The following is a 23,297-nucleotide window of genomic DNA, read 5'->3' as shown; positions in this document are numbered from 1 at the left end:
ATCCACTATCCACTGTCAGCGTGATCCTCCACCTCCAACCTGGTCCCAACAGTTCCCCTGCACCCGCACCTACACCGCTGGAGGGGACATGTAGAAAAACTAAAAAGTTTAGAAGTTCTTCCCCACTTTTAAAAGAATGTGATTACCAAGTTTAATTAACATATGACTAAGATGATATAGTCGATGTACTCATCAATATTAAACGGATATATTTCCTTTATTAAAAAAATACAGCTCAAACATCTGAAGTCAATACACGTATAACAGCATACCTTTTCATATATTCTTCAGATTTCAAGAGGTTATTTAAACGTAGACACCTGTATTTGAAATTTAAACATGTAAATCAACACAATAAAGACATTATTTATTTTCCACATGGGCTATTACATACACTTGAATAAAATGTGTAAATAAAATACTTTCATTTTATTTAAATTCTTCAGTTTGTACATGATGCGCAAAGAATGAATCAAAACTTTGTCTACAATCCAAAGATAGACATGATTCATAAAAATGTCACGTGACACGATACCCATGTCGATTCAATGCCAGAAGACATAACAATGAACACAAACACCACAGTAAGTAGGAAAAGCTCTGGTCCCCGAAAATAAACCTCTTATGCAAATAAACAGGATTTATACAATTTGGCCTTTCACTGTAATAAATATTCTATTTATTCATAAAATCGTAAAGGGATGAAGCTGTGTGAAAGCTTCCTGAAAATGTCTGCGTTATCTGTACATATTAACAACAGTTTGCTTGTGATTATATTTGATTATTTTGGAAAAGAAATCTGGAAATCTCTCGCTAAAATGTGCAGAGATTAAAAATAAACGCTTTAAAACAGTGCCACCTTGTGGTCACTTACTTTTTAGAAGAGCACATTCTATTGCTGGTTTAACTTTGTATGGCAGGCCTCATTCATACAAATAAACACAGTCATCATGCATTTCAATGTGTAACGACCGCTGATTCAAAATAATGCAAATAGTGCCTGAAACCCATTCAAAATTAAAAGCAGAAACCAAGTCTGACTAACCTGAAATGGCTTGAACAAAATGCATAACAGTGCACTTTAAATAACAATGTTTTAGCCCTTAGTGCTGATCAAGTGTCCTTCCAACCTCAGTGTTAAAACATTTTAGCAGCCAACTGCAAGTTTTACAGAAGTAGACATTTCTGAAATCACTGTGCAACACGGAACAAAACACATCACTTAACTATCCTCAGTGACAGTTATTGTATGTTCAAACCTGTTTAACTTAATCATTAATACATCCACCAGTCACACAATATTAGTAGATCCATAAAGCTCCGCTTTCACACTTTACATTCGGTGCATGATCAAAATTTTTAGATTATAACTACAATTTTATGTATAAATACAATTATTGCATGTCCTGCTTCCAACTTGTGTCTTGATACATGGAAATCAACAGAAAAACGGGAAATGTGGAGCTTAGGTGCGTTTAACTCTGCACAGGTCCACTTCTGAGTGAGTGAAATGTCCCCACTGTTTTCCTCTTTAACTGACTGAAACATCAAGATTTTATACAAAACAGCAAACAGTGGCAGTCTTTTTCAAACTGACTCTTATTGGCACTGAAATAGATATCATTGATCCTGTGACACCGACTGTCCTTCAGTAGAGTAGCAACTGTAAACACTTGTTAAATATTAGACTTTACTGCATATGTGAATAATGTTTGTATTCAGCTGCTATGTCACTATTGCCACATTCATAATGGCACAAGGAGTGATTTCACAGTTTATCGAGGCAAAGGGGAATATGGAAACGTCAGAAGATTAAGGAACGAATAAAAATAAGAGTCCACGTGTTCTGTTGTGTGAACGATGATTTTGTTTTGGAGTTGATAACTTAAAACAAATAAGGCATCATTATAACTTTGCTGGCTTTTTTTTTGGCAGAGACTTTTTCCATACATTCAAATAAACTATGAACCTTAAATAAAACAAAGTCCAGAAGTTGTGACAGTAGCAGACAGGCTGGTCTCATTTATACTGATCAGCAATAATCGTCGTCCCAGCAGCTCAGCTGTAGGTCACAGCCCATCAGAGTCTGTCATCAGGCCTCTCACAGCTCCAAGAGCGAGGCTTCAGTAGCTCAAAAAAGGAAGGCTGGAACAAAAATAACAATTAAAAGCTGAATTTGTGTCTACTCTCACTCTGAATAACTGAATTTCACTGCATCTTTGGAAAGAATATACATCATGTGATTTTTATAAGCAGTACCTCCTTCAGGGGACAGTAGCGCTGGGCATACCACTCCTGAGAGTACAGACAGATAATGACTCCCTGACCCAGGAACAGGGACGTCCACATGATTATGTTCCAGATGGGGCCTTTCCTTTTGTCATGCAAAATGAAGTTGAACATCACTGTGAGAGGACAAAGAGAGAAGATAATGAAAAACTGACATACAGATTTAACTTGACTGGGTTTACGTGACCCAGACATGATACCACAATCATCTGATGCAGTACAACTCAAGTAATATCATTTTTATTAAAGGCGACAAAGTCTCTTACTTCCAAAGCACATGAAGAGGCAGAAGAGCACAGGGTAGAAGAAACCAAAGCAAATTGCAAGAATGTACTCATGAACCACTGCAGACACTGTAAACACGAACAGCATGGCGGCTGGTCGGCAGCGCTTCTGAGAGATCTGGAAACAGAGACATGAACACAAATGTTAAAAAAAACAAAACGCACAATCCACTTTAAGTTTGAAAGTTTTTTAAAGTACAGCGTGTAAAGTTCTCACTGCTGGATGCCACTGGATTACAGACTGCAGTCTGAGTTTATATAAACTCTGACGATTGCTGTTCGACAAACATGTTTTAGTCAGTCACTGGACTTTGTTAGTGAATAAACTCAGAATGCAATCCAACTGTTTAACAGAGGCAAAGTCAGATTTTTAGGACACTTTAGCTCAAGACTACCTGGCATAATGTCAACCTATAAATAGGGATGGGTATCGTTTAGGTTTTATCCGATAACGGTGCCAAATTTCATCAGATTCGAGGAGTTACCTCCTTTGCACAGCATCAGCTTAAAGCACTTGTTGCTGGCTGCTGAGTTTGCATCTTTTGCTGTGAAGTACAGCCAGACTTTTGACCGCTTCGCCTTGGGCATTTTTAATCTGTAGCTCTGCTCTAAAAGAACCTACGTACCTGGGCCCGCCTACTATCCTTGGAAAGGTAAAATGATTGGCTGGAATTCAAAGTGTGTTACATCTCAGGGAAAAAAAGCACCAAAATGTGCGCTGCTTTTCGGTCTGGTTACTACCGTTTATGTCGGTACCCATCCCTACCTATAAACAGCTGCTTGAGGTTTAGCCAGGATGAATATATGTGTAATCTGCTGACAATAAGAAATTTCACCAATAAACAAGCATGTTTATTCCCCGTTGTTTGACAATTTAAAAATATGCCGGTGGGTGGCGTCTCTTTCCTTCGCGCTTTTGTTTCTTTGGTGAAGGGAACGCCACAGATATGATGTCTGAAGGTGCGTACATGAATTTACATCCATGGCACACAAACGCCAGAGACTTTTATGCATGTGGCCATCCTCTAACCGCATATGTAAAACACGATTATTCAGAAGGGAGACGTCTTTCCCAACCATTGTATTCAAATACTGTGAGGGAACATGGCAGCTTCCACAAACCACAAATCCACCATTATGCACTTTTAATACATTAACTGACAGTTTATGAGAATGCATCAGTTTATTGGAAGACATAATTACACACTAATCCATGTATATTTATGAGTACAGTGTCCTTTCCATCTCTGCTAAATAAACTCAGTAAATTACTGACTCCACTTACATTAGCATTAATTTATTTCAGACATTTTTGAACAAGCTGCAAACTTATGAAGACTGCTGGTGCATTTTTACAATTGTGTGCTTTTACAGTCTCTGCTGCATCAACAGAAGAGCCACTTACCCACAGGAAGTCCCGGTAAACGTAGTAGTACAGCCAATCATGGACAACTACATTCCAAGTGCGATAGTAATTGGCAAAAGAGGTCGAATTCCACCAATCCTGTAACGTGTAGTCAAAATCACACGAGTCAAACACTGAGCACAAAGAAGATTTAGTCCAAATTTTAAAACGAGGGTAAAACAAGTACCTTGTAAAACATTCTGTCGGCAAACCGAAGCATCTCAGCAAAAGCATTGAGCCAACAGTGGAGGAAGGCAAAGAATCCCAGGAAGAGGACCAGCACCCCTGCCAAAAACACATGACTGGTCAACAAACAGCAATAACACATCTCTCGCCTTCAAATATGAGAAAAGATAAAATCAAAAATAAAACATGAGGTTTTCACAAAAGTTTGTTTCTAATCTTACCTGGTAAGATTGAGTTAAAGACACAGAGAACCATGGCTCGCAGATCAAACAGCTGCAGACTGATGCTGCGAAACTGAGGTATGCACAGCCGCACAAACACGTAATAGGCATAAAACAGACAGCCAAGTACCTGTGGAGTGGGAGTGGTCAAGAAAGTAAATGTAATTTTAAAAGTAATGAGCTGCTTGGACATTTAAGTGAAGTTGCTATAAATGTGTCAGAGGTTGGTACCTGAAGTAATTTTGAGACCACGTAGCCCCACCGAATCACCGGATTCCTGTAGTAGGCAAGAAAGGAAAGGGGCTTTTACAGCTCTACTGTAAAACAAAACAAAAAAAGGGTTCTATATATGCTCCATGAGAGAGAACAAAACACAGTACCTGGGGTACTTGTCTCTGTAGATGAGTGTGGGTGCAAACAGGAAGTAGAGATACTGAGAAACCTGAGGGACCACTGGACCAGGGCCTGCAGATGACAGTGAAAATATATGAACACAAACAAACAAACAAAAAGCCATCAGAGAGGAAAGGTGAGCACACCGTCTGATAATAAATGTAAATGGAAACCTGGTTGTATTCAAAAAGTACCATTTTTTTCTTTACACCATGCGAGGACTCTTGGTACATTCTCCCTGACAAATGAGTGAGCTTTCATCATTAGACGCACCTTAAATAGATACAAATAAAATAGATACAAATCAAAGAAGCTACATTTCAAAGGGCAGCCTTATGCATGTCAAGATATATGCAAAGACTCTTCACAAATGTAAACTAAGCCATTCTGATCAGAAGAGAGACTAGACTCTTCATCTACCTGTTCCAGGATGATGATGAAGCAGGACGCAGGCGGGAAACTGTTGGTCACCACCGTATAGGTGGGCAGGAATCCTAGACCCAGAGCTTGGTAGAGCAGGAATAAAGTGCCAAGCAGCAAAGAATACAACCTGAGATGGCTGTGGGAGCCAGAGTGGCTCTGTGCCCACAGGTAGAACAGGGTGTAGGGAATAAACAGCACAGACAAAAACATGCAGATCCACGTGCACACCACCAGAGGGAACTGCCCAAAGGCATAGACCAGCAGATCAAACTCCAACACCAGTCTAAGGCAGAAGGAGAGAAAGCAATCATCAGTAGTCTATCAACAAAAGCAACAGAAATAGACAGTCAAATAACACAGAATCAAAAGAGAAACGATTCATAGCAGGTTTATATTACCTGCCTTCATCAATGAAATCTACCACAAGTGTACTGAGGATAAAAAGAATGAGCAGGGCAATGAACATGTGGTAGATGGTCCTGATGTGGTTCACCTCAAACAGCTCACTGTGAGGAAAAACAAAAGACTAAGTGAGGAACTGTGAAGTCAACAAACCATCTTTCAACAGCACCGTCGCAAACACGAGTGATAAAGTATCCAGACTGCATCAACTTACTCTAGGAGGGATCTGCGGCTTACAAACAGCTTTCCCTCACCGTGAGGAGGACGAAAGTGCCTGCAGAAAAACACAGTGATGAGCTGTCGTCTTTTTAACACGAGAGTGGGAAGTAGAAGGGCATTAGCATCTGCTGTAACCAAACGCCAGATGCAGCTTTTCATTTGGTAGCATAGTAAGCTGCAGTACCTGAGTTTGCTCCGCTCCTTGTCTGACATTGGAGGTGAAAATACAGCAGGTACCAGTGCGGGCTCCAGGCTGGTCGATTCCTCAATAAGACTGTCCATAAAATCATTGACCTGCGTGTCAAACTGACGCATCAGGTCACTCTTCAAGTACTGGGCAACAGAAAAGGACACGGAAATTGTTATTAAGTTACAAAATATAGAAAGTCTGTGCCAATAATTATTTTCTTTCTGTATATGCAAAATTAGTTTCTCACCTTACAGCTACTTTTAACGACTGATTTTACATATTATAAATATGCCCTCACCAAGAGTGGATTTACTGCACCGTTGACTGCATCTTAAATTCAAACCCAAGTTTGTGCACAAAAGCAACAGCTCTGCGTTATCATTATGACACATTCAGTGCCTTTTATCGCTGCATTTTAAACACACAGCAAGTGTGAAAAACATTAGAGACATAGCTTGCAGTGTTGTCCAGCGTCTAAGTGTGCGATGTTCTTATTCAACCTTTAAGAGGTCTGAATTGATCAGAATACTTGCTCAAGCATTTCAGGGGGGGGATCAGATGATGTTGATCATTCTAGCAAGGATTCACATTTGCATGGTTTAAATGATGAATGTAACAGAAGACATCAAATAAATAACCGCAGGGATGTCCTGGCCCAGGTTAATGACCAGAAATACATCAGCTGCAAGAAATCCATTATTGCTCACATTTCCCTTCGTACACTTTTAAGTAAGCAATTTAAAAAAAGCCCGCCCCCAAAAAAAGACATGATGTTGAGTCATTTCTTAAAGAAACGACTAACCTCTGCTTTCTTTTTCAGTTGTAGTTTTTTGCTGATGACGTGTTCCACTTCAATCCTCCCTGAAATTGAATGAGACACACATATGTTAAAAAAAAACAACAACCCCAAAACATATGTGTAATCTTCTTATTTTAAAATGTAGTTCTGATTTTTGGGCACAGCAATTAGCAATAGTGTCAATTAAATCAATCATGTCATCTGTACAAAACTTTCCTATCACTATCAGTAATAATATCTGTATTTTGACACTGAAAATGGCAGTAAAATAAATAAAACGGTATAATGTGGGTTTGGTTACTGTGTTGTAAAATGCTACAGTCTGTGACATAGCAGAAGTTACATCATACAAGTCTTCAGTCTCCAATCCAAAGTTGCAAAATCCAAAGGGAGACACACCTATGACAACATGCAACAAGTACAATCACATGTCCTGTGGCCGGAAAGCTAAGCAAATGCAATTAATTGTGGTCAAGGTTACTGTAGGTCATTAGGCTTTACAGCTGTCTGATGATGAATAGGTTTGTTTACTTTAACTGAGGTCAGGCACACAAATGACTTTAAGCACAGTAGCTTTCCACCCATCACGCAAGAAAAAGTCAACAATATAGCTGACGTTGTCACAAAGACGTGCATTGTATTATCATGCTTTGTGTTTAGCTCTTTCGTAGAAGCATACAAAGAACTAATATAGTCCTGAGGTAGGTGTCAGACCAGTATTTCATTTCTCACCTTTACATTTTGTCTTTACTGGATCACCATGACTAACTTGGGCGTCATTTGCCCGGGTTAACCAGAGATCACGATGATTGCTTAAGAGGAACTAATCACACATGAAACTTTCAGTTAGTCATACGTTTGACCCAAGAGGGGAAATTTACTGAAACGATTATTTTTGAGCTGTTGAGTCAACAGATTCACTGTATCAGAGGTCACTGCCCTCTCGGCTGGCCCCACTAATGAGGGAGTTGAGATTTTCTCACCATTGCTGGTGATGTGGTTGTCTTCACTGCTTTGCTGTCCTTTCCCCGGACTGAGCTCCCCATCCAAAGAGCTTTTCAAGTCAGGGAAGGTAGGCATCGTGGGAATGGCTCGGCTGCGGAGCCGGAGAATAGCGTCATCCTCGCTCTCCATCCTACGGAAGCAAATAGGTTAATCATTAAAACAAGGGAAAGAACCGGCGGCAGCTCTTGAACAAACGAGACAAGCCCTGAGAACACACAAGGAAGACAAGCTAGCACATCACTGCTGTGCCACCTAACATCGATGCTGATATTGACTGACAATACAAACCCAGTGGGCAAACACATCACTCTCACATGACACGGACACGCAGCTAGCACATGAGTTAGCTCCCGTCCAGCTGGCATCAAGCCTCAATGAGACAGGCAGCGGCTAATTCATGGAGCTCGCTGAACTAAATCGCTACCTGGGTTAATATCATACACCGCTAGCACTAACTCTGATACTAAATCTGCCTGTTGACGCTCGCGAATATTGTTAGCATGCAATACAAGCTTTACTAAAGCTAGTCAAACCAGCCAACTTGATGTTTTATCGTCCGCTCCTGCGGGACGGGTTGACCGACACTGACAGAAATGTAAAATTGCGGGCAGCACAATTTCCTGAATACCTACTCGTTTCAACCGCCAGGTCCTCTCTTCTCAAGCCTCTCTCTCTGACGTTAATGAGAGCGAACCCAGATGTGAAACTCCTCTAATCACCACAACCCGAGCAGCTGCTCACCTTCCCCATTCTATAAACACTACAGAAGATGAGCAGCACCCACGATTCTGATTGGTCGAAAGTCTCTCCTCCTTTTGACGTCACCGACGCTAAACTGCTGACCAGCGCGGTCAGACTCTCAAACGTCACCCGCTTCGTAAGAAATATTATTAAAAAAACAAACAAAACGGTTATATTTGTAATGATTAACAAATAGATAAAACATAAATGGAGCGATGTATTCCTGCTGCAAGCTGAAATAATTTGTCTCGCAGTTTAATTAGATTCAAAATAAAAATCTTATTATAATAGATTATAATGTGTCTTTTCCCGAACTCCTCTTACACGCGTTAATCATTCTTTAACCAGTGGTGTGCTACACTGTAAAGTACATAAATACACAGCAAGTATTACTGATACATTCAGCCTATAAAGACAGTTTATGTAGGGGAGAACATGTCATGAATTATGAGATGAATGTCATTAATATGGGGAATTTTTGAGGTATATTTTTATATATCAAAAAAACAAAAAAACAAGAAACCAAACCCCGATTCATTTACCACAATTTAGTGTGCTGCATCCTAAACTTAAAGGATAGAAACAAAGTATTGGTCCTAATGCACTAGTATCGATACCAATGCCAGCGCTGGTATCGTGGTAAATTGACTGATTTAGCGTTTTTCTGTTCTCGTGGAGCACTCAGTGTTAGGGTTCCTGGGTCGGTGACCCAGTGTTTTGTGTTTCTGGTTATTTGATTTTGTTATTTTATTATATTCTAGCTTTGCTTTACGGGTTTTTCTTAGTTAAGGTCCTCTGGGTGGGGTTTGGTTAGAGTTTTAGTGTTTTGGTTTTCTGTCTGTGTTCCTTTGTTGCTGTCTCCCCTGTCTGCTGTATTTCCACGTCCAGTCAGTGTCTGTGTCTGCCCTGGTCCCACGTCTCTGTTCCCTTTGTTTTAGTGCTTGCCTGTGAGTCTGTGTTATGTTTCCTGTTTTACTTTGGAAGTCCATGTCTGATGTTTATGTGTCTGGTTTTGCTTCCCCTGGTCTCGTTAGGCCTGATTTGCCCCAGCTGTGTTTCCCTCCTGTTACTCATTCCCTGATTGCTCCCTCTGTGTATTTAAGCCCTGTGTTTCTCTGTGTCCATGTCGCGATCTACCGTTTATTTTGCTGTGTGTTTTGCCAGTCCACCGGTGTTAGTTTATTTTGAGTTTTTTCCAGTTATGTTATGTTTGCGTTCAGCATTAAAGCTGTTTAGGTTTGTCTCTGGAGTCTGCATCTTGGGTCCTATCCCTGTCCGCACACAGCCACCACCTAACACTCAGAGGGATTTATACAACATGCCGCATTCACCCATTCATATCTTCTATGTAGTGATGGCCAAATGAAGCTTTCCGAAGCACTGAAGCTTGTATTGAAAAACGGTTCATTACTCGAAGCTTTTCAACACAGTCCTCTCCGGTGACATCTGGTGGTGAAAATTTTGAAGAGCAGCTTGAATCTGCAAAATAAAACGGACTGCTCAATCATCGCTGCTCACTCAAGAGTGGAGTTCTCTCTGATATTGGGCCACCGTTCCGTTGCTTTGAACATGTAATTGGTTTTGTTTTCTCGATTGGGGGGCTGAAAAAAATGTAATGCGTATCTGCGTAATACATTTTGATCAATAAACTTTCCCTATTTAAACATGCACTATGGTGTGGCCTTTCTTTGCTCATAACTCCTTGATGTTGGTAAATACAATAAGTGAGCAATATATACATTATACATATGATAACACACAGCACATTATGGAGTATGCCCCTGCTGTGAAGTCCTGCCTCCATCTACTTGTCGTTTAATCACTGGACAGCTGGACAGGTTCATACAAAATATTAGATTAGGCCAATTGTCCTATACATATTTTTGACCTAGGGGTGGGATTGATTGTGAACTGGAAAGGGAAAATGCTTAGGAAGCTGAGTACGGCTGCATCGTCACTGATTTGTAGAATCATTTTGATTCGATACAGGATCCGATTCAATTTGATTGGAATCTGGAAAGTTTTGCCTCAGTCAGAAATATTACAATTCTGGTCATTTAACAGTATATATCCATAATTTCGTATCTATTAAAAGAAAGCTGACACATGTGAGACTTAATTAGAGATGTAAACAGAGAGTTATGAAACCTGCAGCTGCAGAAGCCAGCGAAAAAAAAGAGGCAAACACAGCGCGGACCCGCCGACACATCAAAATCTGACTCTGACGCGTCGGGTCCGCGCTCTGTGTTCACGTTTGTATGCAGAATCCGTAAACCTGCTCCCAGTTACTGTTTTAGCTGCATGGTGTTTGACGACATGTTGTGAGGTTTAACCTGAGATGCTGGCGTTTCAGGCATGATAACGTTAATTTACAAATCGACACGGGATTTTAATGAATCAATATCACTTTATTCAATTTAGCATGGATTGTAATCAGAAAGGCGATAATCAAAACCCACCCCTAATCAAGAACTTGCAAAGTAAAAACATGCTCTATGTCAGGTAGCCCTTTTGTAATTTACATTTAAAAAGAGGATTAGTGTTACTGTGCGCTGGCTGAGTCTGTTTCTTTTCTTAGAAATAGTTTCTCCTGCCTTGGAGAAAATCCACTTGCATGGAACAGAAGAGGCTGTGGAGTGCAGGAACCACACTGCAAGCTGGTAGATATGCAGGTATTCCTGGGTCCTGCAGACTATCACCTAAAAACAATAAACAAAATGATTTTCTAAACTGTAGCAATGTAATGTACGTATAGTGTCAAATACATTTTTGTAGTCTTCATTAGCTTTAATTCACATGGAAGTGTTCCTAAAGTCATATGCTGTAATGATATTTCCATTATGAAAACATGATTTTGGACATTTCAAGTTTTTCACTTCGGCAGATAAAATAAATTGAGCAAAATCAACTCAAAATATTCCCACACGCCAGAACGTCCTCTCTTCCTCGCTGGCTCCATATCTGTCAGTGGAATGATCACCTCTTCGCTCTCTGTCACCATCAACACACTCCACGAATCCCGTGGATGATTCACTTCCTTATATCCGTTTGAATCAGGTACCGAAGCAGTTACGTGCGTAATGAAGCTTCGGACGTCACTGGTCACGTGACTTTTGCCAAACGAAGCAAGCCTCGACACAGTGCTTCTGAACCAGTGTGTTGTTTTTTTCGACACACGCTCCGGAGCGTCAGCTTCAAGCGGGCCATCACTACTTCTATGCTTCAAAGCTAACATTCACACACATTTAGTATCTTGCCCAAGGATACTAAATGTGTGGCATGCTGGGGGAGCCAGGGATTGAACCACTAACCTTCCAATCAGTAGATAATATTTGGATCCACCCACCTGTAGACAAAACTCATTATATGGATCATATATATAAACTGCCCGGGGTAGCAGGATTATAAAATTAACCATCGGGATTTCTTTTTCTAACACTCAAATCCTTAAAAAAAATTATGTGTGGTAGCTGATCTCAGAACAAACGGCGACATTACCTGTACGATGCTGTCTGTAAATACATTTAGCAGCTACTTTTAGTGCAGTGGCATTCCCGGGGTCACTGGGATGTGCTGTCATGCATAGCTGTAAATAAGTGTTCATCAAACAGTGACGATAATTGTAGGTCTGACTGATTGTATTGTCTTAAACAACGAATATGTAGCTTGCAAAGAAGAAGAAGAAATATATGTATTTGTTATTTATTTCTTTGGTGTTTCTGAACAGCTGTTCTTGCTGCCTGGCTGTATAGGTCTGCTGTTATATAATGAACATGAAAAGAACTTAACTTAATAGACATGTTATTGGTCTTTTTTGTTTTTTTCATTTTAAAGTCAGCAAGTACAACAAGCCTTCAATGATGCCATCCATAAAATGACTTAAAAATATATATACTTCAGCCTTTGAAGATGACCATATCCTAACACACTAGAGGTGTGGCAGTCTTTGTGTGGGACAATGCAGGTTAAAGCTCTGGCATTGATCATTTGAAAGTCAAATATACTGTATTGTATTTCAGTGCAGTTTTCCTAACTTATAAATACACTAACAAATGAAGAGAAATTGTAAGCTAAAGCTTGTTTTTATTGTAAAATGTAACCTAATCTGTTCCCTTTGTCCTTCCCTTCCATTTGCCAACAAGCCAAACCTGTAGCTGTCTGGTAATCACCAGGTTTCATTAGTGAAAAAACAATTCTGTGAATTAAAATAAAATATGAATATAGGAAACAACTCTAGTTTTAGTATCGATCAATTTGGTAAGTATTGCCCGATGAGGTTTTTGATGGATGTGTTAATTGAGACTTTGGATGTCTACAGGACTGTGAATCACCTGCTTTCAAAAAGTTCTGTTTTTATTTTAATAGCAACTGATTTTCCTAAATCTGGCCTCTAATATTTGCCCTAAATACGGTAATACAAAGAAATATTATTAGTAATTCTAAAAGTCTTAAAACGTAAACTAAAACTAAACATTTTCAAACAATAAACAATACAATGAAACAAGAAAACCTATGTTTGTTGAATTAAAAAGAAATTGTCAAAACAAAATAAAAACTAATCAAAAAACAAAAACTATACAAATTCTGACAGTGGATAAGAATGCGGTGCAGTCTAACATAAAGTGAGACGTCTGGTCACTCATCCACCTTTTCAAGTCATGTTTGTTGGTATTTTGCTTTAATGGTTCTTATTTCTCTCCAGAAATACAAAATATCCACACAGTAAACCCACCACACCTTTCGTTATGTACCATGAATCAAAACATATTTCTAGGAAGAATAGGCTGTTTTTTAGGAGAAACGTTTACAATCAGACAGAAGCATGGTTTATCAGTATGTTATTTTTACTATTTTTATGCTACATGTTTTTCTTTTTTATCACACTCCACATCTTTACACTAAGTTCACAAGCCTAAACAAGCAAAGATATGCTAAGTTATAAAGACATTTCATGGGAAATATTCACAAGATTTTGTTTTGTAAATTACTGCCCCATTCATTTAAAAGACAGTTTTGGAGCCCGTGTGCAAGTTAAACGCGTTTTTGATGGAGCGCCTCTAAGTAGAGCGTGACATGCTGTCAAACCTTCATATAACTGGTCTCATGAGCCTACTGTGGCAAAACGGTTAATTTCAAAGAGACAACAAGACATTCACTGTATCAGACATCATAAGGATGGTGCATATAACCATGGATCTTCCTGTGGTCTGTGATTAAGTCAGTCCAAAGGCTCAAGAGTGAATTAGGACACTGAGAATGGAAGAATTTCCCAACAGGCTTGTTATAAAAGACATGTTGTGTCTCTCTATGGTGAACCCAGCCAGAGTCAGCTGCCATACTCCAGCCACTCTTTCTTCTCCCAAGAATATTAAAATTTGTTGACATCACTGCACTCGGATGGTTGAGAAGATGCAAACCTGTTCACAAACCAGTGCTTCTACAATACTGGGAACGTAGGAATGTGGCACTAGGCCTAGAAAACATCAACAAGTTTTTACTTTGTAACTATTTGAGGATTACCCCTTACTGTGTGATGTGCGCAGGCTCAGTACAAACAAAACAACGGGCTCTGTTTCATTCAGAGCCATTGTTTTATTTTGATAGTGCGGGACGACATTCCCCTGAGTTGAGGACAAAGTAAAAAACGAAGACTTTTAGTGTAAATACAAAGTTATAAGTCAAACTGAACTGAACATTTGATGCTACATTTTCATAACAAAAATGTTTCATATGTCAAAAATCGAACAATTTTACAATTGAATAAATATACAGCAAAATACAAAACTGAGCACTTTTATTTGATTATTCATTTCAAATATACATATTTTATATTATTCCAGCTTTCTGGATGATAGGAAGCTGGAATAATAGTCTTTTTTCCCACCTTGGCTCATGTGGTGACTCATATGATCAGTATTGGGTTAGCAACCTTCAGGACTTACTCCACACAGGACACCCACCACTGGGGTTTATTTCCTGGGAGTCTCCACCAGTTGCTTTAAGAACCGAAGAAGCGTATTGGATGTGATGTGAAACGTCTTCACAATCCTAAAGACGTCCAGCTGCCTTCTTTCTTGAGCTCTTGAGACTTTCATCGCACACAGACACACCGGTCACAAGAAGCAGACGGGTCCCAATGCCACAGAGATCTCAGAGACAAGCTTGGAGACACTGCTCGTCTCTACACCCAGATGTCTGACAGGAAGTAATTCCATATCTCCTTGAACCCTGACAAACAGCTCCAGCTGGAGAAGCAGCAGACAAAAAGCAAACACAAGGAGATATGTTCAGTTTGTTCTTCCTGGATTCATAACTAATTCCAGAGACTAGACCCTTGTGCATGGCGAGGGAAATGATTTTTAGCAGCTGTATGGTATCTCTGAGCAATCTCAAGTCTAATATTGTTTTATTAAATCTCCTTTATTCCCATAACTATAAAACGTGTGCAATTTACCTTGTAAGGCTATCGTACAAAAGCTGAAATTAAAAAGTTCTCATAGTTCAGACAGTGTTTGATTTATTTGTACCGCCACATGACTTATTTATCTTTTGGAGACTGGTGTTTCCTTTCATAAATTTCCATCACAATAAAAGGACTGATCTGACACAAATGTGATGCATGGTTCCTGAAAGTAATCGATTCCACTTCTTTTTCTCAGACGCCTTATGTACAACAATGTAAAACGAATGTGTTGTTTGTATTACAGTCACAGTTATAGAAAGATGCTGGCAACGCCCCCAAAAACTGTCACAAATCGTTTAGTCTTACCTCAGAGTGTTTTCTGGACACTGTGACAAAGTGTGAATCGATTTCTTTGCCAGAGTCTCCCAGTAAGTGGATAATCTGACTGGCTAAATCATCTGTGGCAGCAGTACTCGTCTGGTTTTCTGTACAGCTGAGAGTGATGTGCTGGAAAGATGAGTGGCTGTGTAACCGCAGAAACTTTAGCTGGACAGCTTCCACACCAGGGTAATCAAACTATCAGAAAGAGCATTAATGTTAGAAAGCACATCTAGAAATAATAGTTTCCTGAATCTAGCCACATATTATTTAATACTTACTTTTTGGTGGTGAGTAAACCTCTCCACATATGTCCTCATCATTTCTGGGTCCCTCCATATTTGAATCTAAACAGTGGGATATGATGTATATTTTTGAAGCCATTCATAAAAACACAAGATTTTTGTAGTAGCATTAATCAGAGAAGAAACACACACACACACACACACACACACACACACACACACACACACACACACACACACACACACACACACACACACACACACACACACACACGTTACTTTTTCCTTCAATAATCTGACATAAATGCAGTCCAAACTATCTACAAACATTCTCAAGTTCCATGTTTTGTAGCTGATATTGTGATAATGAAGTTAGTTCTTTGATAACGTTAAGCTTCACAGGTGAAAATGACTGAACCTTTGAGTAAAGAGGTTCTATGCAGGTTGCTCCACCTCCTGTGAAGTTACAGAAGACCTTCAAGGCATCACAGGGACAGCCTTGGTTCGGGTCCATGTAAAAGTAACCTGAAAAAAAAAGTTGAATGGAACGTACTGAAATATATAAGGGAAAACGTAATAAAACAGTCATCAGATACTCACCATCATTTAGATGTGGACGTATGAGTCTCAGCTCATGGCAGGTGGTTCCAGGATCATCTCTGGTGCCCAGGGGCCAGCTGAAGAACTCTGCTTCATCTTCTTGAGACCATCTCCTTGTCACTTCCCTGGGCTACAGGAAAACAGTGTTCAGCATTCACTCAGTCGGCTTAACATGTTTTACTTTTAAAGCTAGACTGCAGAGCAAATGAGGACATTCTGTGACTGTATATAATGTGCACGGAATAAGAAAGCTTGCACCAACTTTTTCTTGCCCTTCGCTTTGCTTCGGGAGGCCGGGGCTTTGCTTTGAACTCTGTGCAGTTTGAAAACTATATTTTTTAACAGGTCTTTGCTTAGGCTTCCATTTGCCAGGGGCTCCTGGTTTTCCCTGTGAAAGGCATGGCATGATGCAAACTTTCAGGATATTCGGAGAAATGGATCAAGCTTTACATACATCTCAAAACAATCTAGCATGTTGCATTTGTGTTCAGCGATCAGGTCCAAAGCTTCTTCGCTTATATTGTGTTTGCAAACTCTTACTTGAGGTCCCGGCTTGCCCTTCGTTCCCTTTGGACCTCTCCTTCCTCGGACACCTTTCATTCCCTGTAGTGACCCAAACACAATTCAGCAATGAACAACATTGAATTAAAATTGACTAATGCTAAGACTTAAACATTTATAGAAATACAAAGTCAGTCACCCACTTTCACTCCAAGGTGGCCCTGTAACAGAGACGAGTGTATCAAACAAAGTTTTTAGGTTACAACATGACAATTTTTAAAATATTATTCAGTAAAACTTCACTAATCAAGATATTTTAGTAAGTCATTACAAAAAACTGAACATCAAAGCAACTTACAGGGATTCCTGAGAAGCCTTCCTGCCCGGCTGGACCACGAGGACCAGTGTCCCCCTGTAGTAAATGGTTAATTGATTATTTATTGGATACAAATAATTAAAAACAATGCAATAATGGGAGTAAAGTGTGACTGACCTGTTTCCCCTTATCACCCTTTTCACCTTTAAATCCCTGCAAACCAGGATTCCCCTGATATAGAAGTCAGACATGTGGTAGATTAATCCAAAATCCACCTTTTTCATTTAAAGCATTTTATATTTAAATTGACTGCAATTCACCTTTAATCCAGGTGGACCTATTGGTCCACGTATCCCTGTATCACCTGGGAGACCCTTTGTAGAAAGAAAAGAAATTAAAGGAGTTACAAATACACAAATATATGTTAGATGAGATTCTGACATATTGAATGAATATATGCACAAAATATGTAACTGACTCTTACCTTCGTGCCAAGACTTCCAGATTCACCTTTCTCTCCTCTCAGCCCTGGAATACCCTGAACCAACAGCAGCAGATGATGCAAATGTTCACACTAACAGGGGTAAGGTTTTTATTTTATTAGCGATCACGTTCTGCTCTCTAATCATTTTACCTTTGGCCCAATTGGTCCAGGAGGCCCACGTGTTCCTTTTAGACCCCTCGTACCCTGAGATATTTAATAAGACCTTAGTAAGAAACATTTCAACAATGCATTACATCAAACAAAATAAAAAAGACAAATTTATAAGCACCACTATGCTATAATATTAACGTGCTTATAATAGTCACCTGAAATGTATAAATGATTGCTTACCTTAACCCCCCCTTCTCCAGCGTTTCCCTTAATCCCAGGAGATCCAGGTTTTCCCTGCAAGGTATGCATGTATTTAATACCACATAATGCAATAATCTGTAAGAAAAGCTTAGCTGCAAAAGACTTATTCCATTTGTAATTGTGCAGATTTGCATGTCATTCATTTCCTTAGTGAAATTACCGTCTTGCCAGGCCTGCCTGGTGTTCCAGGAGCTCCTCTGTGACCAACGTCACCCTATGAAGTTAGCAGGGGAAAAAGAAATTAATAAAAAATTGTGAAATGTGTTAAAATCAATTTTAGTAAGGCAAACTTTCTTACCGGATCTCCCTCATTACCCTGAACTCCCAGCAACCCATCCAGACCGCTCAGTCCCTGAGAATATGATCGCAAAAACGAGAAAAGACGATCAAACGAAATGAGCATTGTTGGTGTTTCGTGTTAAGAATTGCATTTGTTAGTTGGGATGCTTACAGGTTTTCCAGGTGGTCCAGCAGGTCCTGACCTCCCCGGCAGGCCTTCAGGTCCCTACAAAAGAGACAAGAAACTTCACCGGATGAAATCAAGGCCAAAACCGCTTAACCTTTACTGTTAACACTCATTGTTTATTATTTAATTCAGAGTGAATCATTAATTAGGCTTTACAGAAGACTGAATAATTAATCTGTGTTTATCAGACACCCAGTGCAAGTAAGTAAAGTTTATTTAGTGCTTTTCACTGACATAACAGTCACAAAGTGTTGAACAACAATTAAGACACCAGATAATCATGTTAAAACAGATTAAAAAATAGCATCAAATTGGTAAGACAGCATAATACACACCCAGTGCACGTGGGATTTATACTATCCGTAAATGTTGAAATAAACTATATTTCATAATAGTCACAGTAACTAATCTTGTAACTCCAGTCTGAGATGTGAAGGGACACTCGGCTTAAAACAAAACTCACAATTTGCCCAGCAGCTCCTTGTGTCCCTTTACTTCCTGGCTCACCACCTTTTCCCTTCAAAATGAATTCAGTGACATGAAAGTTGCATGAAGCAGGTTAAAAGTACCTTCACTATGATAGCTTTATTTAAGGGAATTAAGAAACTGCTTTAGAGTTACATGTTTGAGCCACGCTTTCTTCTTACCTTTGGTCCCTGGATTCCTTTAGTTCCTGGAGGACCAGGAGGGCCACCAGGTCCAGTTTGACCTTTAGGACCTGGAGAGCCTATGACCCCCATCTTCCCCATTGTACCCTAAAATCACAGTGAAATATACTCAGAAATTTCTAGAATCACACTATAATAGCAACAGCATAGTATAGAAATGTAATTTTTGGAATTGAAATATGTCAGATGATCCGGTAAGATCATTTAGTCATTTATGGCACTTACTATTAAGTATTAAAACTGCAATTTAAATGCTTAAGAATGCTCTCTTACCAGTCTTACCACTTTCCCTCGTGTTCCAGACTCGCCTTTTACGCCTTTCATACCTCTGATGCCCTGGGAAACAAAGACAGTTATGCAGACACATGGCCTCACTGTGTTTGCACACATGATATTAAATATGCTTGACCATATTTATTATGGCCACAGAGTGAAACAAATAATGAAATCTAACCACGTCTCCCCGAATGCCTGGAAGACCCAGCATACCCTTTTCACCAAGACTGCCCTGAATTATAGAAAAACCAACAGAGACAGTTAAAAACCAGTGAAATGTTTTAGCTGGACAGTTAACATGTGTGAAAGGTACAGTATACCTTTGCTCCAGGCACTCCACCTTTACCTTCAGCACCTCTCTTGCCAGGTAATCCCTAAAAACAGACACATAATGTATAAATAACTTACATATCACTGAAACAACTAAACCTTTTTTTTCACATTCAGGCCTAAATTAAGTTATATATTTTAAATATGCTCCACAACATGTCACTGTTGCCTATCCACAGCACGTTATTAGGTCCACCTGTTCAAATGACACCTGCTGAAGTTCACACTGAGCATCAGAATGGGGAACAAAGGGGGTTTAAATGACTTTGAGAACAGCTGGTGACTCAGACTGGTTGATCTGAGTCTTGTCCCCTTCAGTCCGGGTCGTAGCTCGAGCCCATGACATTGTGCTAGAGGTCAGCGGCGCATCAGGGGAGACTGTTTCGAGCCGATAGCAAGACAGGCACTAACTTAAATAATCACTTGTTACAACAAGGTATGCAAAAGAGCATCTCTAAATGCAAATGGGCTACGGCAGCACGAGCTTACACCAGGTGACACTTCTAGAAGCTAAGAACTGGAAACTGAAGCTATAGTTTGCATGCGATCCCCAAAATTGGACAGTAACTGAATTCAAATGAAGAAGAGTCACGTCATGGATGTCCAGCCAGCAGATCTGCTATCATGTTAATGTCAATATATGTTTCCAGCACCTTGGTGAATCTATGCTACAATCATAGCTGTTCTGAAAACAAAAGGGGGTTGATATTAGTACTTTAAGTGTACCTAATAATGTGTCCGGTGAGTGTGTGTGATTTAGTTAACATTTTTAACTCAAATTCAACACAAACACATCGAGGTGATACCAATATCGAACATTTAGTGCACATTTTAGCACACAGTCAGTATAATAATGGAAAGTTAATGTTAGGTAAAGTAAAACGTACAGCTGGTGACGGTCCAGTGGGTCCAGGAGGGCCCGTAGTACCAGGAGGACCCTGAAAGAAAAACAGATATAATGTTGTTCAGCAGCATTATAGTCAAACATGCATGTTCTGTAGAGACATATAGACACAGCACATGTTGTTAAGATGACTGAAGCAAACAGAGTCCCCCTCAGGTACTAACAGCGAGTCCCTGGAGCCCTTTCTGGCCTTTCGTTCCTGCTGCCCCAGTTTGGCCTCCAGCTCCAAATGGCCCACGAGTGCCTGATAAAGCCCTGGGGCCTGGCTCACCCTGTCAGTAAATCAGCATTATCACTATCAGGTTTTCACTCAGACATTTTGTTTACAGGCAACACCAGTTCTCAGGTTTTCTTCATCATTGTTTCTACATGTATGAGTTAAAATGACTGACCTTGAGTCCTGGGGGCCCCTGCTGTCCTCTATCTCCGGGTGCACCCCTGTACCCCTGAGAAAATCACATGTAGTAAAGACAAGGCAGAGGCGATGCACAGTCTTCCTTATATTTGCTCTTTTTGAATTAATATCCCTGTATGGAAGTCAGTGGTGTTACAGTAAACTATACTTTAGGATTACTACATACCCGTTTCCCGTGTGGCCCCTTCGGTCCCTGTGAACCTTGGTTTCCTCTTTCACCCTCAGACCCCTTTGGTCCTTTCTGCCCAGGAGGTCCTGTGTTTCCCATAACACCCTGAAATCACAGTTTTATAAGTAACACAATTTTCACGAATGCTGCAGTAAACTGATAGCAAAATTAACCTTTATTCTTAATTTTGGGATTGATATTGGACTCACAGATAAGCCTTTTTGGCCGGCTGGCCCTTGAAATCCTTTCTGTCCGTTTGGACCCTAAAGACAAGAACAACGCTCAGTTTGTCCTGTTTCATGGGCTCATATTCCTGAAGTTACTCTAACAGTTATGATCTTCTAGGTCTTTCATTTTCCTTTGATTTTCTTTCTTTCTCTTGTATTATCTGTGCTTTCTGTACTCTTCGCATCTCTAGTTTTCTTACTTTAGGTTTTGTTAATTTTATGTTAAATGGAAATTGAAAACAGTTGAATCCATGACCAAGCTAATCAATCTACCTCCTCACCATCGAGACCAGCAACTCCCTCCTGCCCCACAGGTCCTCTGGATCCCTGAACACAGGACATGTAGAGACAAACAGAAGAAGAAGAACCGTCTTAAGTTACTTCAAATGACACAGCATTATTGACGTGCACTTGCATACAGCTTTTTCTGTATTTAAGTAGGCGATAAGATACTTAGAGAAGCTCAGAGGTTCACCTTATCTCCTTTTACACCGCCTGATCCAGATGGCCCCTGACTTCCATCTTTACCCTGCGTGTTAAGAAATTTAAGATAATAACAGGGAGATAATATAAAGAAACATCCTATCAAAAAAGGAAGACAGCTCCGTCTTAGTGAGCTCGCAGATTGGTAGAGCAGGTTTTTCTACCAAATGTATTTTGAATTTTAATTTCAGGGGATGTATTTGCTTCATGTTCATTATACCAAATACTGCATAAATAATTGTTCTTATAATTTGATGCACAACAAAGAATAAAGCAAAGATTATAATTCAACGTTACTATTGGTGCATCGAACTGCTCGGCATTAATGCCAAGGCATAATTTTAAAAAGCACCTTTCTGTCAGAGATATCTTGAAAATTAATATTATTAACAATATCTCACAAAAAACGGCGGCAAATTGCCTGTATTTGCCTGAACAACCATAATATTCAACCAAAAGTCGTCAAATTATAATGGTGACTCGGATCCATCTTGTCTTTTGAAAAGAGCAGGGTTAAAACCATGAAAATTAATCGTACATGCGTTGGCTTATCAAAGTTTTCGAATCAGTTCAAATGCGGTGTAAATAAACCCGACATCATCATCCTTCCAACAGGTCTGGTGACAGCGGGCTCGACTTGGTCTGGTGACTGACCCAGAGAAACTAATTATGAGTTCATGGCAAACTGGAAAGAAAGAAAGTGTCTGTTCGCTCCCGAGTGTTTCTGCAGTTATCACAAGAGGACTGTTCATCCTGCAGTTAAGCAAAACTGCAGAGAGATTAGCATGAAGGCTTTGTGACCTTTCACGTGGCTGACAGTTGACTTGATGAACAAAGTGTGACTAATGATGTGTTCTGAGTCTGGGATTTTGGGTTTTTCTAGTTTTGTATTTTGGATTATTTTCCTTGTATCCCTGTTTATTCATGACTCTCTTATGTTTCCACATCTGGCTTCTTCTTCATCTTTGTATTTATGATTTGTAACTTGTGTCAATTTAGTCTTGCATCCTTTTCAGTTGTGGCTCTCTTCCTGTTTTATTTTGGTGACTGTTCTTCTCTGTATCCTTTGTCTTGGTTAACGTCCTCCACAGTCATTATCTTAGGCTACGTTCACACTGCAGGTCTTGATGCTCAATTCCGATTTTTTTGTCTGCTCGTTCACACTACAACTAAAATGCGACAGCAAACGCGCTCTAGTGTGAACGCTCAAAGCGGCCCGCATGTGCAAAAGAAGACGTCACACACAACGCGCTCTGTTTAGACCCAGAGCAAACAGTGTTGTTTGACTGATGGCCGTTAATATAAAGACTTCGGACTTTACATTTCCCAATTTTTGCTTTAAGTTATTTTGTTATTTACATAATAATGTAAATAACCTAATAATGATCCTTATTGCTGTTTAAGAGAGGAGCGGTGCTTCAAAGGATAGCTGCAGATTTCTGTCAGAATCTGCAGATTATACAGAACAACGTTGTCTTCCCAACAGTTTTGGATGGCCAGGAA

The 23,297-nt window shown here is 39.8% G+C and overlaps 1 protein-coding gene across 1 annotated transcript; it reads right to left on the bottom strand.

Annotated features, from left to right (window-relative positions):
• Nucleotides 1–2,022: 2,022 nt before the first annotated feature.
• soat1 (sterol O-acyltransferase 1) lies at nucleotides 2,023–8,545 on the bottom strand. Its single transcript, XM_085347818.1, is given in 17 exon segments — nucleotides 2,023–2,100; nucleotides 2,102–2,145; nucleotides 2,260–2,405; nucleotides 2,556–2,691; nucleotides 3,979–4,077; nucleotides 4,166–4,263; nucleotides 4,386–4,515; nucleotides 4,617–4,662; nucleotides 4,766–4,850; nucleotides 4,973–5,051; nucleotides 5,199–5,484; nucleotides 5,600–5,707; nucleotides 5,818–5,877; nucleotides 6,007–6,155; nucleotides 6,815–6,873; nucleotides 7,795–7,946; nucleotides 8,449–8,545. Coding segments are annotated over 16 exon segments (1,707 nt in total). The 5' UTR covers nucleotide 7,946; nucleotides 8,449–8,545; the 3' UTR covers nucleotides 2,023–2,069.
• Nucleotides 8,546–23,297: the final 14,752 nt, after the last annotated feature.

This window comes from Diplotaxodon limnothrissa, linkage group LG23 (genome assembly GCF_057381915.1).
Source record: "Diplotaxodon limnothrissa isolate DT_005_m linkage group LG23, D_limnothrissa_male_GT1.1, whole genome shotgun sequence".
NCBI lineage: Eukaryota > Metazoa > Chordata > Actinopteri > Cichliformes > Cichlidae > Diplotaxodon > Diplotaxodon limnothrissa.
Note: the sequence above shows the minus strand (reverse complement) of the source record. Positions and strands in the feature narration are given on the sequence as shown.